At 34.8% G+C, this 15,514-nt stretch overlaps 2 protein-coding genes across 2 annotated transcripts; one reads left to right on the forward strand and one right to left on the reverse strand.

The window, feature by feature from the left end:
- Positions 1-5,879: 5,879 nt before the first annotated feature.
- Positions 5,880-7,435, forward strand: LOC133327372 (splicing factor ESS-2 homolog). Its single transcript, XM_061535931.1, has 2 exons — positions 5,880-6,201; positions 6,258-7,435. Exons 1-2 carry the CDS (start codon positions 5,880-5,882, stop codon positions 7,433-7,435), a joined length of 1,500 nt encoding a protein of 499 aa, XP_061391915.1.
- Positions 7,436-9,059: 1,624 nt separating this feature from the next.
- Positions 9,060-9,854, reverse strand: LOC133327375 (sepiapterin reductase-like). The gene is given in 1 exon segment (XM_061535935.1): positions 9,060-9,854. A coding segment is annotated over 1 exon segment (795 nt).
- Between the last annotated feature and the right edge of the window lie 5,660 nt (positions 9,855-15,514).

Consider the following 15,514-nt stretch of genomic DNA (forward strand, 5'->3'; position numbering starts at 1 on the left):
TAAATTCGTGCAGTAGTATTTTACATATGTGGAGAATATTTTTAGGACAGATCCGATAATGGGTTTCGGGAGATTGAAGAATAGTTTACAAATACAGGAGGGTATTATTTGCTACAAAATAAAAGAACGGTTTCTTATGACGAAAGGGCGTCCAAAAGGACTAATGACAGTCGGGAAATTTATTCTCGTGAACTTTGGAATTACAAAGAAAAACTTATCATGCCATAATTCAAAAACTTGACCTATGGTGAGTTTGTCCTTCCATACCCCAGACCATGATTTCGATTTTGTGTCATAGTATATTCAGAAAATCTAATTCCCCCATCCCATAACACCGAGTGTATACACACGTTATATTCTCCACTCCGCACACTTTTGGTGTGCAACACAAACTGCATTCGACTTTATTAATGTGTTCGATGACAAGGTTGCACACATTTATGGCAGAAGGCATGCGGCACGTTAGACCAACTACTAGCTACAGATGCCATTGCTAAATCCAAAGATCAACCACATTCCATACGATTTGTTTATTATTTTGCTGCTGCTGTTGTTGTTGTTTTATCATTTTGCGTGGTGCATAAATATATCAGCGGGCCAATTTGTAATCGAAGTGTTGAAAATGATGTCAAACAAATCGAAATGATGTGACAACTTTTGTAATTCCTAGAGATTTCTGTGACAGGGAATATAGTAAGCACCCATTATTGTTGTCATCAGGGATGAAGATATGCTTTGAAGTTCTATTTGAATAAATTGTATTTGAAGTTCTATTCTGACCGGACATATTGCCTAGCACATTTATTTTGTTGCCGTCCATTTCGATAACGTCATGACAAATTAACGATTTCTTCGGCCTATCAAAATACCAAAATTGGGGTACCACCTTTATATGAGGGTTATGATAAAAAATAACATTTCCAGCTAGGGGTATATATTACACTCCATCAACCCGCAATTTCAATTCGTGGTGGTAGGCTTTTAAAAAATCTAAAACTCTACTTTTAATGACAAATGCAAAATACTTTCCCTGAAGTTAAGAGACATGAAATTTAGATAAGGTGCCAGTGGCAAGGATATTCGCTTAGTATAACAATAGTGGATGAAGAAATCTTTGTCGGACTTCAGTAAGTTGGTCACTTCGAGGAATATTTTCCGAAGTGAAGCTTTTTTTATTGTCGAAATTTCAGCAACTCAAGCATCGGAGAGACTGGGCTGATCTCTAATGCAATAATCCTTTTGAGAAGTATGACTTTCAGAGGTTATGAGTTCGGATGATAAAAGATGGGAAAGTAACTGGTTTCGTTCCATGTATATAGTGTCATATTTTGTGACTTATTGATTGTCGTTGCTACATCACTTGATGGCCTTCAGAAGGGGTCAAGGGAAGGAATCTTGAACGACAATATGATTGGTATACATATGCAGAAGTTATCTCAACAGGAACTATCGGTTGACCAACACGAATTTTTGCTGCTCTGCTAATCGACAATTCAGCATTTGACCATTAGCAAAGGAAGCCCACACGTTGGAGCCATTATTAAGTACAGATCAACATACGCCAGGTGGTCGGAAGCACCACTTTGTGTTTACCCCACATAGTGCCTTAGATATCTTTGAGCATTTCTCATTACTGGTTTTTTGGCGGACTGCAGTAAGCTTGGAGAATGATGGGAAGAACTTTAAAGTTTTGGGCCGCTGGAATAAACCTTTCTCTGATTACCTGTAATTGCCAAGTAATTTGTTGCCGAATTCTTCCCTGGCTCAATATGAAACCGAGGCTAGGTAGGTGTTTATTCTATTTGCGATTTCAACAACACCAGAAGATGTAATAGAACAATCATCCGCATTTGAGGTTAGTTTTCAACTGTCTGTAAAATTAGCAAAGTTTTATATCCTCTGAGAAAACAAAATACGAAATTAGGACTTCCGGTCCTTCGACATATCCAAATTGATTGGGACATTTATATGGGTGCTGTGGAAGATTTTTTAATAAAGACTTGTATCTCAAGGCTTATCAGTTTCAGTTAAGACAAGATCTTAGTCCACTGATCATAAACAACGTGGTGTTATTGCAAATTGTCGCATAGGGAGTTCGATTTTTTGTTGAGAAGCCTCACGTTATATGGATAACATCCCTAAAAATTAGACCATTTGGTATGAGGATTTTCTACCCAATGAATATATATATATAGCATTTCCACATTAAATGAAACCTTTTACAAATTAAATGAACCCTTTTCCAAATTAAATGAAACCTTTTCCAAATTAAATGAAACCTTTTCCAAATTAAATGAAACCTTTTCCAATTGAAATGAAACCTTTTACAAATAGAATGAAACCTTTTCCAATTGAAATGAAACCTTTTACAAATAGAATGAAACTTTTTCCAAATTAAATGAAACCTTTATTCTTATCTAAGGAAATATAATATTTGCAGTAATTTTAAACCAATATTTGAAAATTAAATCAAAGAATATTAACAAATATAGTTGTATGGCTATGTAATTAACATAAATATTCTTTAATTCGGTGTGATTTCATTTAATATCTTTACTACATAAAACTAAATAAATAGTAATACAAACTGGGGTATTTCTTGACATTTTAATAAATAAATATTTAAGAACAAGAATTGAATACCCGGTCCTAAATGCGAAATACATATTTGACTTAATAAATTGTTGATGATAAGGTAACTGCTTATCTTAATGAAGGGGTTCCCGACTTGCAGCTTGTGGGATTTTCAAAACCATGTCCATAACGTAGTTAGAACAATCTTGCCGAGTAAGCTTTTGAATACTTCGCTCGATTACATCAACAATGTTATGTTCCATTGAAACGTCACACAGCTCAGCTCTTGGACATAATTTTATTTTTGAAAATGCATTTTCGATTGGATTTAGTATTGGAGAATAAGGCGGTAAGAATTTAAGGTTGCATCTTTTGGATTCGATCAAATTTTTTATGTCATGTCGCTTGTGTATTTGAGCGTTATTTTCCAACTCTGGATTGATTTTCTCAAAAAAAATTTCTATAAATAATTTAAATCTATCTGCATTGACACTGGAATTAGAAACGATTGTGTGATGTACAACTCCCGCGTTGTTTATTGCTGCAATTATAGTGACATTACTACCTCTGACCGTAGGCAACACAATGTGTGCTCTTGTTCCTTGACTTGAACGGGCTTGGGTTCTTCGTATGTGAAGATTAAATCCACACTCATCAATGAATATTAATTTTTCTCCTTGTTGGGGTATCCATTTTGTAAAGTCTTCAGCATATTTTTGTCTCAAGCCTAATGTTCTGGAGTCATTCATTCGTTCTATTTCAATAGAGGCCATCTTAAACGTAATTTTTAATGTCCGTAATCCATATTCTATGCAGCTTGTGGAAATATTTATTTCATTTTCTCTCAACAGTTTAATTTTTATGGCTTTGAGGGTAATTCCAGGTTGACTTTCTATATAGAACTCGATCAGACTTGTGGTGTCAACAACATAGTTCTATTTCCTCCACGCTTATTTTCCTTCAATGTTCCAAAATTTTGCTTGTAATTACTTCACATTGTCGAGAGTTTACTGTTTTGGATGTTCACATTATCGAGAGTTCACTGTATTTAAAAATAGCAACGTTTAAAATAAATGCGAAATTGATTTTAGCTCGGGAAGCTCTGATAATTGGGAACCTGTGGAAGATTCAATATCCTCGCCAAGTATTGCAAGTGGAAATGCTCCAGAACCTACCGAAGCTACATCTACAAGACCCCGAAACAAATTGGGTCAGTATAACAATATAACAAAAGACATGAAATTGTTATTATTTAAATTCTATGAAGAGCGGAGAACCATTTCCGAGGCTGCAAATTTAACCTGCATAAAAATAAATTCCGAAAAAACATTTATAAGAAGATACAAAAAAATTTTGGAACATTGAAGGAAAATAAGCGTGGAGGAAATAGAACTATGTTGTTGACACCACAAGTCTGATCGAGTTCTATATAGAAAGTCAACCTGGAATTACCCTCAAAGCCATAAAAATTAAACTGTTGAGAGAAAATTAAATAAATATTTCCACAAGCTGCATAGAATATAGATTACGGAAATTAAAAATTACGTTTAAGATGGCCACTATTTAAATAGAACGAATGAATGACTCCAGAACATTAGGCTTGAGACAAAAATATGCTCAAGACTATACAAAATGGATACCCCAACAAGGAAAAAAATTATATTCATTGATGAGTGTGGATTTAATCTTCACATACGAAGAACCCAAGCCCGTTCAAGTCAAGGAACAAGAGCACACATTGTGTTGCCTACGGTCAGAGGTAGTAATGTCACTATAATTGCAGCAATAAACAACGCGGGAGTTGTACATCACACAATCGTTTCTAATTCCAGTGTCAATGCAGATAGATTTAAATTATTTATAGAAATTTTTTTTGAGAAAATCAATCCAGAGTTGGAAAATAACGCTCAAATACACAAGCGACATGACATAAAAAATTTGATCGAATCCAAAAGATGCAACCTTAAATTCTTACCGCCTTATTCTCCAATACTAAATCCAATCGAAAATGCATTTTCAAAAATAAAATTATGTCCAAGAGCTGAGCTGTGTGACGTTTCAATGGAACATAACATTGTTGATGTAATCGAGCGAAGTATTCAAAAGCTTACTCGGCAAGATTATTCTAACTACGTTATGGACATGGTTTTGAAAATCCCACAAGCTGCAAGTCGGGAACCCCTTCATTAAGATAAGCAGTTACCTTATCATCAACAATTTATTAAGTCAAATATGTATTTCGCATTTAGGACCGGGTATTCAATTCTTGTTCTTAAATATTTATTTATTAAAATGTCAAGAAATACCCCAGTTTGTATTACTATTTATTTAGTTTTATGTAGTAAAGATATTAAATGAAATCACACCGAATTAAAGAATATTTATGTTAATTACATAGCCATACAACTATATTTGTTAATATTCTTTGATTTAATTTTCAAATATTGGTTTAAAATTACTGCAAATATTATATTTCCTTAGATAAGAATAAAGGTTTCATTTAATTTGGAAAAAGTTTCATTCTATTTGTAAAAGGTTTCATTTCAATTGGAAAAGGTTTCATTCTATTTGTAAAAGGTTTAATTTCAATTGGAAAAGGTTTCATTTAATTTGGAAAAGGTTTCATTTAATTTGGAAAAGGTTTCATTTAATTTGGAAAAGGGTTCATTTAATTTGTAAAAGGTTTCATTTAATGTGGAAATGCTATATATGGTATATCCGCTGAATATTTCGATGTCCTGCAAACATAATGAGTGGTTTAATACACACTCCACTTTATGGTATAATTTATTGAAACATATTTGAATCACCCTATGTTTACTGTGTCACACAGTGTCCACATAGACTTGGCAGCACTGTTCCATATATGTTAAAAGATTAGTGAAAGAATTAATTCACTAGTCCACAGAAGATTACTATTTCTACTCCCTTTTTTTACTTCAAACTTAATGATTTTTTTCTTTCAATTCAATTTTTATCCGAAAATTTAATGTTTGGATTCGACTTCCGTGTTCCCTGTATTTTATCCGCTGATTTCCACATTTCGCCAAGTCTCTTTCTAAACAAGCATTTCAATTTCACACTTATGCATTACACTCATTCGTAAACACATCATCCAATTTGTGTTGCCCACGTTCATTATCGGCCTTTCTCTTTAAACACCCCTTTCATATCATTCGATAATAGTTCCGAACATTCATTTCACGAAGTAGCCCATTTGAACTATTTCAACAAACGTTTAGGAAGTCCAATGAAGAGATAAAAAACAGTTCCAAAATAGCCACCGCCAACAAGAAGTACAAAATATGTCCAACCCCAGTGAAACGCCACAATCGACTCCCGGTAGTCAGGCTCTGATCAATTTCAATAAGAAACCACAGGCTTTGGAGCCTTTCAAAAGACCTTCCGAAATTGGTGTGATACGAAAGAAACCCAAACCCAAGATTCTTACCGAGGAGAAGTACATCGAAGAAATATCGAAAATTATACAACGCGACTTCTTTCCCGATTTGGAGAAACTGAAGGCACAAAATGAATACCTCGATGCAATGGAACAGAAAGACTATGCCCGCATGGAATCCATTAGGGCCAAATACAGTGGGAGACAGCACAGCGAGAGGAGTAGATGTAAGTATATGAGATAATGTTTCCCAAAAAGTAATTCCAAAGCTTTTCGTTTTCAGCAATGACCCCTGCCACCTTTGAAACACCTGCCAGTTTTGGGGAGAGAACACCACGAAGTAACAGTGCAGCAGATACACCTGGTGCCAGTTCGATGACCTCAGAATCTTCACAAAAATCCACCTCAGTGGCTGATAAACATTCGTTGGACTCATTTCTCCAAGCCTATACCAGTGAGGACAACGATAGTTTCCAACAAATTGTCGATACAGCTGATGCCAAGCTAAGGCAAAAATTTTCGGTCCTTTATAATGAAGAAAAATTATCAGCAGAAAAACTCGCAAGGGCCCTAACACTACCCTCAATAGAAAAACAATTTGAAGAACCCGATCCCATGAGAAGCATAGAGACGTGGAATTATACCAATAAAAATTCCATCATGTATACACCTGAAGGTGTAGAACTGACAGAAAAAGAGAAAATAGAAATGGCAAATCGTCGTCAGGTAATACAACACAGTGCCACTCGGTTACACACCACCCCATTTAAGGAGGATGATAAGGCGAAACCAAAAACGGGATCCACAACAGATTCCAACTCTGAGCTATCAATTGTGGGTGAAACAAGTAACCCCATGGCACCACAAATTAATCGTTTTGATTTACTCAAAACTCCCTCCCCCAGACCTGGCGAAGCATTTTCCCCTTTAATGACATGGGGTGAAATTGAGGGCACACCCTTTCGTTTGGATGGCTCAGATACTCCAGTGCGTCCCAATACTGGCCCATCCTTTAAAATCAATGAAAATTCCCGCCGTGAAACAATAGCTTTAGCCCTAGCCGAAAAGGTTGGAGAGAAAATGCGTGCCCAAAAACGCCGAGCAAAAGAAACGGCACACACAAATATCTCTTCACCCTTTATACGTTCGAATATGGATCGTTTAGCATCAATGTCACCAGCTGCCCGAAATTTAGCCACCATGAAATTGGGTATACGCTCTACGCCCAGTATGCTGACACCATCTCCGTTGAGAACACCCAAACTAAAGGTGACACCAAAACCAAATGCCACTAAGAGTACACCAGATGTTGGTGTTAAGAAGTCCTCTGCGGTAAAACCTTTACCCAAGGTTTCAGTAGCAAATATAGAATCAACATTAAGTGCCACCGGTGGAACTCTAACGGATGATTTGCTGAATATTCCTACAACTAAACGTGCTCGAGCGGCAGATTTCTTTTAGTCCGAAATAGAGTTTAATGTAGCACTACTATGGAAATTGATAGATGGCGAGTTTTATAGCATTGAACCGTTGAAATTTTTTTACCCAGTGTTTTGGGTATGCTGTGGATTATTATTCTTATTAGCTAATAAATAAAACTATATTTTTGAAATGAATACTCCTTGACTTCGATGTATCTGATGGAGAAGAGGAGACTGAAAGGATAGTTTTCGAAAAGGTCAAGATGTCTGTTACAGAACCGCAAAGGATCATTCATTATAAGATCTGATACTCTATAAGGGAACACCTTCCGATATTTTATACGAAAACTTTCCAATCTTCTATACGAAGATAAGCCGAAATTATGCAAGAAGACCTTTCGATGTTCTGCAAGACTTTCTGGTCGTCTTTCAGAAGACCTTCCGAACTTCTAATATGAAGATCTTCTGGCCATCTATAAGAAGACCTACTGGTTTTTATGAGTACTTCTGTACATTTTTCGAAAGGACCTTCTATAAATTTCTGTGAAAACGTTCAGGTCATTCTAGGAGAAGTCATTTCTATGAGAAAAACTACAGGTTTCTATATAAAGGCCTTTGGGTCTTTCATAGGAAGGCATTCTGGTTTCCATAAGAAGAATTTCTGTGCTTCTATGTGAATACATTCTGGGTTTCTTTACAAAGACTTTTTGGTCTTCTTTATGCAGGCATTCTGTTTCCTGTTCTTGATTAGGGCCTTCTACAAATTTTCTGGTATTGTGGGAGAAACCATTCTGCTCTTAGAGGAGAAGACTCCCAGATTTTCTAGGAGAACACATTCTCGTCTTGAGAAAACTTCTTGGTTTTCTATATGAAGACCTTGAGGTCCTTTGTTCTTATTTCTGAAGACCTTCTGATATTCTTTAGGAGAAATATTTTTAGTCTTACAGGAGAAGACGTTCAGGTTGTTCAGGAGAAAACCTCCTGAATATCTAAAATATTTTCTGGTTTTCTTGCTCTAAAGGAGAAGACTATGTGAATATATTCTTGTCTGTTATATGAAGACCTTCTGGTCATCTATACGAAGGCCTGGTCATCTATGAAAAGACCTTCTGGGTATTTCTAAAAAAATCTGGTCTTCTTTGGTAATCACTGACAATTCTGTGATCTTTTGTAAGACGTAGAACTTCAAGTCTATTATGAGAAAACATTCTGGTCTTCTAGGATAAGAACATTTTATACTGGTCTTCAAGGAAAAAAACTTGTGGTCTTCGATTCGAAGATCTGTTGTTCTTCTTCTAGGAGATATTCTGGTCTTCTATGAAAATACTTTCTTGTCTATAAGACTTACTGGACTTCTATGGCAGACGTTCTGGCCTTCTACAGGGTATTATAAAATTATTCGGTTATGGATGGAGTCCAATACATTTATTAATTAAATTCAAAATTTGAGCACAATATTGAGCATACGTATGTATGTAGTATTATATATAAGACATGTATATAACTGGAAAAATGAAGCACCAATAAGTAATATAAATACAACCATTCAAATACTATGAGATAAAATTTGATGAAATAGAATTTCGATCGTCCTCAGACCAAATAGTTTATATGTAAAGAACAAATTCCATTTGTTGCTCATTCTTGAAGTAATCCTGTAGTACCTAATCCCAATAATCGATGTGAGCACCACTTTTAAATTCAACTTCTTCCAAAATCTTAATAAACTTGGCGGTAGTCTGATCCACAGTAAGCATTGTCTTGTTGTCCCGCTGACTTTTAAATGCCTCATGTAAATCTTTGTTTACCGTTTCCTTTTAGACATAAACCGTCATATCGGTGTCAATAGCACCAGGAGCATAATTTAAGACCAATGTATTTGTATCTTTTTCCTCCACAGCTAATACGTTAAAATACATTTCTCTTGCAGCCTTACCGGAACAATAGAAACTCATCGAAGCAAATGGTTCGACAGCACATTTGGAACTTAAATTGACCACCAATTTTGGTACTTCGGCAAACACTTTAAAGAATTCCACATTTAAGGAAATCGTGGAGAACAGATTCATGTGATAATATTGAGACCATGCTTCAGTATCTGCTATATCTTTGGCCTTTTTGGAAACATCACCCACAGTACCGGCATTATGTATAATAAATGCCCTTTCAAAATCGCAGGCTTTCGTTGCAGTTTGCACCAATGAATCACTTAACAATTTTTGAAAGTTTTCAGCTTTAGCATTGGAAAGGTCAATAGAAACTGTGCGGACTGTGACGTCAGAACGTTTGGCCAGTATAGCTGTTTCTGTATTTTCCAATGCCTCTTTATTGCGTGCCACCAAAACAATCACCGAACCAGCTTTCAATTTGTAAGCCACTTCAATGGCCATACATTTGCCAATGCCGCGGGAGGCACCAGTTACAAGGAAATAGGTTTTCTTATTTAGATCCAAGACCATAATGGAATTATTTTACTTTCGGTTTTCTGTGACAACCTGTTTGATTCCGACTACCACCACCAAGTAAACCAAATGCAAACTCCAACCCCCTTTTGTTTTGTTTTGAGGGTCATTCTTGGAGAGTTGCCAAGCGTGAAAATCAACTCAATTTACAAAATAGAGAGAGAGCTTTTAACTTACCTTGTTCGAAAAGGAAATTCACGTACTTATTAAATTTTTAATGCACTTTTTTTGATATTAGATGTTTTAAATTTTACTAGATCTCGAAATTCACTTATATAAATTGGAGTACCACTGTACAAAATTAATGTTTTAATCCAACAACTGCTCGTACCGGCAAGTTACAAGAAAAACAAAGCAATGCTGCCATATCGATATAAGTATTTGTTATTTATCGATAACATAATGAGGGACCGTTATATTTAAAGTAGCATCTTTTATAAAATCGCAGTTTGTTTGTCATTTGACATATGAATTGCATTCGATTCTTTACAATAAAGTAAAGATCGACCAGGACCGAATATGCAAGTTCGATGGTGAGGGGAGATATAAAATCAATTAAATTTAACGCAACCTTTATAAGGGTGCAATGTTTTGGTAAAAAAAGAACTAGCAAACTATAGACACGCAGGTTGGAAAATTGAGAATAGATCTTAAATATTTCGAAAATATCGCCTATGTATGGGAGGTATGAAGAAACATAGACTTATATAGAATAGGCTCTGTGAAGAAGGTTCCGGAATGCCAAACGACATCCACAACGAATCATAAAAATAACGAAAATTGGGTAGTCTCTTAAAGGTTTCTGGGACTAAGACAGGCGTGGATTTTAAAAAATAAGTTTTTCAGGGACTTAGACAGGCGTGGATTTTTAAAAATAAGTTTTTCAGGGACTTAGAAAGGCGTGTATTTTTAAAAATAAGTTTTTCAGGGACTTAGACAGGCGTGGATTTTTAAAAATAAGTTTTTCAGGGACTTAGACAGGCGTGGATTTTTAAAAATAAGTTTTTCAAAGACTTAGACAGGCGTGGATTTTTAAAAATAAGTTTTTCAAAGACTTAGACAGGCGTGGATTTTTAAAAATAAGTTTTTCAAAGACTTAGACAGGCGTGGATTTTTAAAAATAAGTTTTTCAAAGACTTAGACAGGCGTGGATTTTTAAAAATAAGTTTTTCAGGGACTTAGACAGGCGTGGATTTTTAAAAATAAGTTTTTCAGGGACTTAGACAGGCGTGGATTTTTAAAAATAAGTTTTTCAGGGACTTAGACAGGCGTGGATTTTTAAAAATAAGTTTTTCAGGGACTTAGACAGGCGTGGATTTTTAAAAATAAGTTTTTCAGGGACTTAGACAGGCGTGGATTTTTAAAAATAAGTTTTTCAGGGACTTAGACAGGCGTGGATTTTTAAAAATAAGTTTTTCAGGGACTTAGACAGGCGTGGATTTTTAAAAATAAGTTTTTCAGGGACTTAGACAGGCGTGGATTTTTAAAAATAAGTTTTTCAGGGACTTAGACAGGCGTGGATTTTTAAAAATAAGTTTTTCAGGGACTTAGACAGGCGTGAATTTTTAAAAATAAGTTTTTCAGGACTGAGACAGGCGTGGATTTTTAAAAATAAGTTTTTCAGGGACTTAGACAGGCGTGGATTTTTAAAAATAAGTTTTTCAGGGACTTAGACAGGCGTGGATTTTTAAAAATAAGTTTTTCAGGGACTTAGACAGGCGTGGATTTTTAAAAATAAGTTTTTCAGGGACTTAGACAGGCGTGGATTTTTAAAAATAAGTTTTTCAGAGACTTAGACAGGCGTGGATTTTTAAAAATAAGTTTTTCAGGGACTTAGACAGGCGTGGATTTTTAAAAATAAGTTTTTCAGGGACTTAGACAGGCGTGGATTTTTAAAAATAAGTTTTTCAGGAACTTAGACAGGCGTGGATTTTTAAAAATAAGTTTTTCAGGGACTTAGACAGGCGTGGATTTTTAAAAATAAGTTTTTCAGGGACTTAGACAGGCGTGGATTTTTAAAAATAAGTTTTTCAGGGACTTAGACAGGCGTGGATTTTTAAAAATAAGTTTTTCAGGGACTTAGACAGGCGTGGATTTTTAAAAATAAGTTTTTCAGGGACTTAGACAGGCGTGGATTTTTAAAAATAAGTTTTTCAGGGACTTAGACAGGCGTGAATTTTTAAAAATAAGTTTTTCAGGGACTGAGACAGGCGTGGATTTTTAAAAATAAGTTTTTCAGGGACTTAGACAGGCGTGGATTTTTAAAAATAAGTTTTTCAGGGACTTAGACAGGCGTGGATTTTTAAAAATAAGTTTTTCAGGGACTTAGACAGGCGTGGATTTTTAAAAATAAGTTTTTCAGGGACTTAGACAGGCGTGGATTTTTAAAAATAAGTTTTTCAGAGACTTAGACAGGCGTGGATTTTTAAAAATAAGTTTTTCAGGGACTTAGACAGGCGTGGATTTTTAAAAATAAGTTTTTCAGGGACTTAGACAGGCGTGGATTTTTAAAAATAAGTTTTTCAGGAACTTAGACAGGCGTGGATTTTTAAAAATAAGTTTTTCAGGGACTTAGACAGGCGTGGATTTTTAAAAATAAGTTTTTCAGGGACTTAGACAGGCGTGGATTTTTAAAAATAAGTTTTTCAGGGACTTAGACAGGCGTGGATTTTTAAAAATAAGTTTTTCAGGGACTTAGACAGGCGTGGATTTTTAAAAATAAGTTTTTCAGGGACTTAGACAGGCGTGGATTTTTAAAAATAAGTTTTTCAGGGACTTAGACATGCGTGGATTTTTAAAAATAAGTTTTTCAGGGACTTAGACAGGCGTGGATTTTTAAAAAAAAGTTTTTCAGGGACTTAGACAGGCGTGGATTTTTAAAAATAAGTTTTTCAGGGACTTAGACTGGCGTGGATTTTTAAAAATAGGTTTTTCAGGGACTTAGACAGGCGTGGATTTTTAAAAATAAGTTTTTCAGGGACTTAGACTGGCGTGGATTTTTAAAAATAAGTTTTTCAGGGACTTAGACTGGCGTGGATTTTTAAAAATAAGTTTTTCAGGGACTTAGACAGGCGTGGATTTTTAAAAATAAGTTTTTCAGGGACTTAGACAGTCGTGGATTTTTAAAAATAAGTTTTTCAGGGACTTAGACAGGCGGGGATTTTTAAAAATAAGTTTTTCAGGGACTTAGAAAGGCGTGTATTTTTAAAAATAATTTTTTCAGGGACTTAGACAGGCGGGGGTTTTTAAAAATAATTTTTTCAGGGACTTAGACAGGCGAGGGTTTTTAAAAATAATTTTTTCAGGGACTTAGACAGGCTTGGATTTTTTAAAATAAGTTTTTCAGGGACTTAGACAGGCGGGGGTTTTTAAAAATAATTTTTTCAGCGACTTAGGCAGGCTTGGATTTTTTAAAATAAGTTTTTCAGGGACTTAGACATGCGTGGATCTTTAAAAATAAGTTTTTCAGGGACTTAGACTGGCGTGGATTTTTAAAAATAAATTTTTCAGGGACTTAGACAGGCGTGGATTTTTAAAAATAAGTTTTTCAGGGACTTAGACAGGCGTGGATTTTTAAAAATAAGTTTTTCAGGGACTTAGACAGACGTGGAGTTTTAAAAATAAACTTTTCAGGGAATTAGACCGGCGGGGATTTTTAAAAATAAGTTTTTCAGGGACTAAGACAGACGTGGATTTTTAAAAATAAGTTTTTCAGGGACTTAGACAGGCGTGGATTTTTAAAAATAAGTTTTTCAGGGACTAAGACAGACGTGGATTTTTAAAAATAAGTTTTTCAGGGACATAGACAGACGTGGATTTTTAAAAATAAGTTTTTCAGGGACTTAGACAGGCTTGGATTTTTAAAAATAAGTTTTTCAGGGACTTAGACAGGCATGGATTTTTAAAAATAAGTTTTTCAGGGACTTAGACAGGCTTGGATTTTTAAAAATAATTTTTTCAGGGACTTAGAGAGGCGTGGATTTTTAAAAATAAGTTTTTCGAAGAATAAGAAAGGCGTGGATTTTTAAAAATAAGTTTTTCAAAGAATAAGAAAGGCGTGGATTTTTAAAAATAAGTTTTTCAAAGAATAAGAAAGGCGTGGATTTTTAAAAATAAGTTTTTCAAAGAATAAGAAAGGCGTGGATTTTTAAAAATAAGTTTTTCAAGGTGTAAGAAATGCGAGGATTCTCAGAAATAAGTTTTTCAAGGAGTAAGAAAGGCGAGGATTCTCAGAAATAAGTTTTTCAAAGAATAAGAAAGGCGTGGATTTTTAAAAATAAGTTTTTCAAAGAATAAGAAGGGCGTGGATTTTTAAAAATAAGTTTTTCAAGGAGTAAGAAATGCGAGGATTCATAAAAATAAGTTTTTCAAGGAGTAAGAAAGGCGAGGATTCTTAAAAATAAGTTTTTCAAGTAGTAAGAAAGGCAAGGATTCTTAAAAATAAGTTTTTCAAAGAATAAGAAAGGCGTGGATTTTTAAAAATAAGTTTTTCAAAGAATTAGAAATGCGTGGTTTCTTAAAAAAATTGTTTTTCTAATACCGACGCAATTGACGATTTTTAAAAATAAGTTTTTCTAGGACTAAGACAGGCTTGGATTCTAAAAAATAAATTTTTTAAGGAATAAGAACGGCGTGGATTTTTAAAAAATAGTTTTTCTAATACCAACGCAATCGGCGATTTTTAAAAATAAGTTTTTCCAGGCAAATGCAATAGCCGATTTTTCAGCATTCCTTTGATATCCCTATGCAACAACATCGAGCTTATGGTCTGGGGGATGGGAAATTCCTTATGGGGATAAAAGCTCTTGGCGAGTATTAAAACCCCCAAAGAAAAGTGGTGTGATTAATAATACCCTTCACCTTATTGTGGCCCTTGGCCAACCTCCATTTTTTTATTCCGTTTGCAACATCTCGAAATATTCACCGGAGACCCCATAAATTATATATTTGTATTCGTAATAAGAATAAAATGCTATGTCGATTTTTGCATGTCGGTATGTCTGTCCGCTTTGAAATTTTCCACATACATGTTTACTACTCATATGGTGTTTGATATTGAAATTGGGAAATAACGGTTCACGTTTTTTAGCCGAATAGGCTGTAATTTGATATATTAAGTTTTGATTGGGATACACATCTTCCTACCAAACTTATTAATATGGATCAACTTTTTACGATAGCTCCCATATAACAGTACCACCCCATATTCGGAGTTTTAGGGATTTTTTCGTACGATTTTAAACCAAATTGGCTGTATGTTGTTATTATGAGTTTTCATTGGGTGGCACATCTTTCTACCAAGAATTATCAATGTCCATTCACTTTTTAAAATATCCCCCATATTATCGTACCTCCCAAATTTCGGTATTTTGGACTCGTTTTTCAACCGGCTTGACTGTAGTTTGGTATTTGAATTCGAATAAGATAGCAAATCTTTCTACAAAAATGTATCAATATATGTTCACTTTTTACGATTAATCGGTTCCCCCATATAACGGTTCTGGATTTTATTCGGTATTTCGAGGATTGTGTGCCCGTTTTCTACGCGAATTGGCTATAATTTCATTCTCGTCGTGTGCCAAATCTATCTTCCAAAAAATATACCGTGGCACAGCCCACAATATATATAAAAAGATACTGAACGATTACAGGTAGTT

The sequence above is a fragment of the Musca vetustissima genome, unplaced genomic scaffold (genome assembly GCF_032173495.1).
Source record: "Musca vetustissima isolate MV318-11 ecotype Yass unplaced genomic scaffold, APGP_CSIRO_Mvet_v1 utg89600, whole genome shotgun sequence".
In the NCBI taxonomy this organism is placed as follows: domain Eukaryota; kingdom Metazoa; phylum Arthropoda; class Insecta; order Diptera; family Muscidae; genus Musca; species Musca vetustissima.

Coding starts and splice junctions, on each gene's coding strand:
- LOC133327372 (XM_061535931.1), top strand. CDS start 5,880: ATGTCCAACCCCAGTGAAACGCCACAATCGACTCCCGGTAGTCAGGCT. Junction 6,202..6,257: donor GCACAGCGAGAGGAGTAGAT/GTAAGTATATGA, acceptor TTTCGTTTTCAG/CAATGACCCCTGCCACCTTT.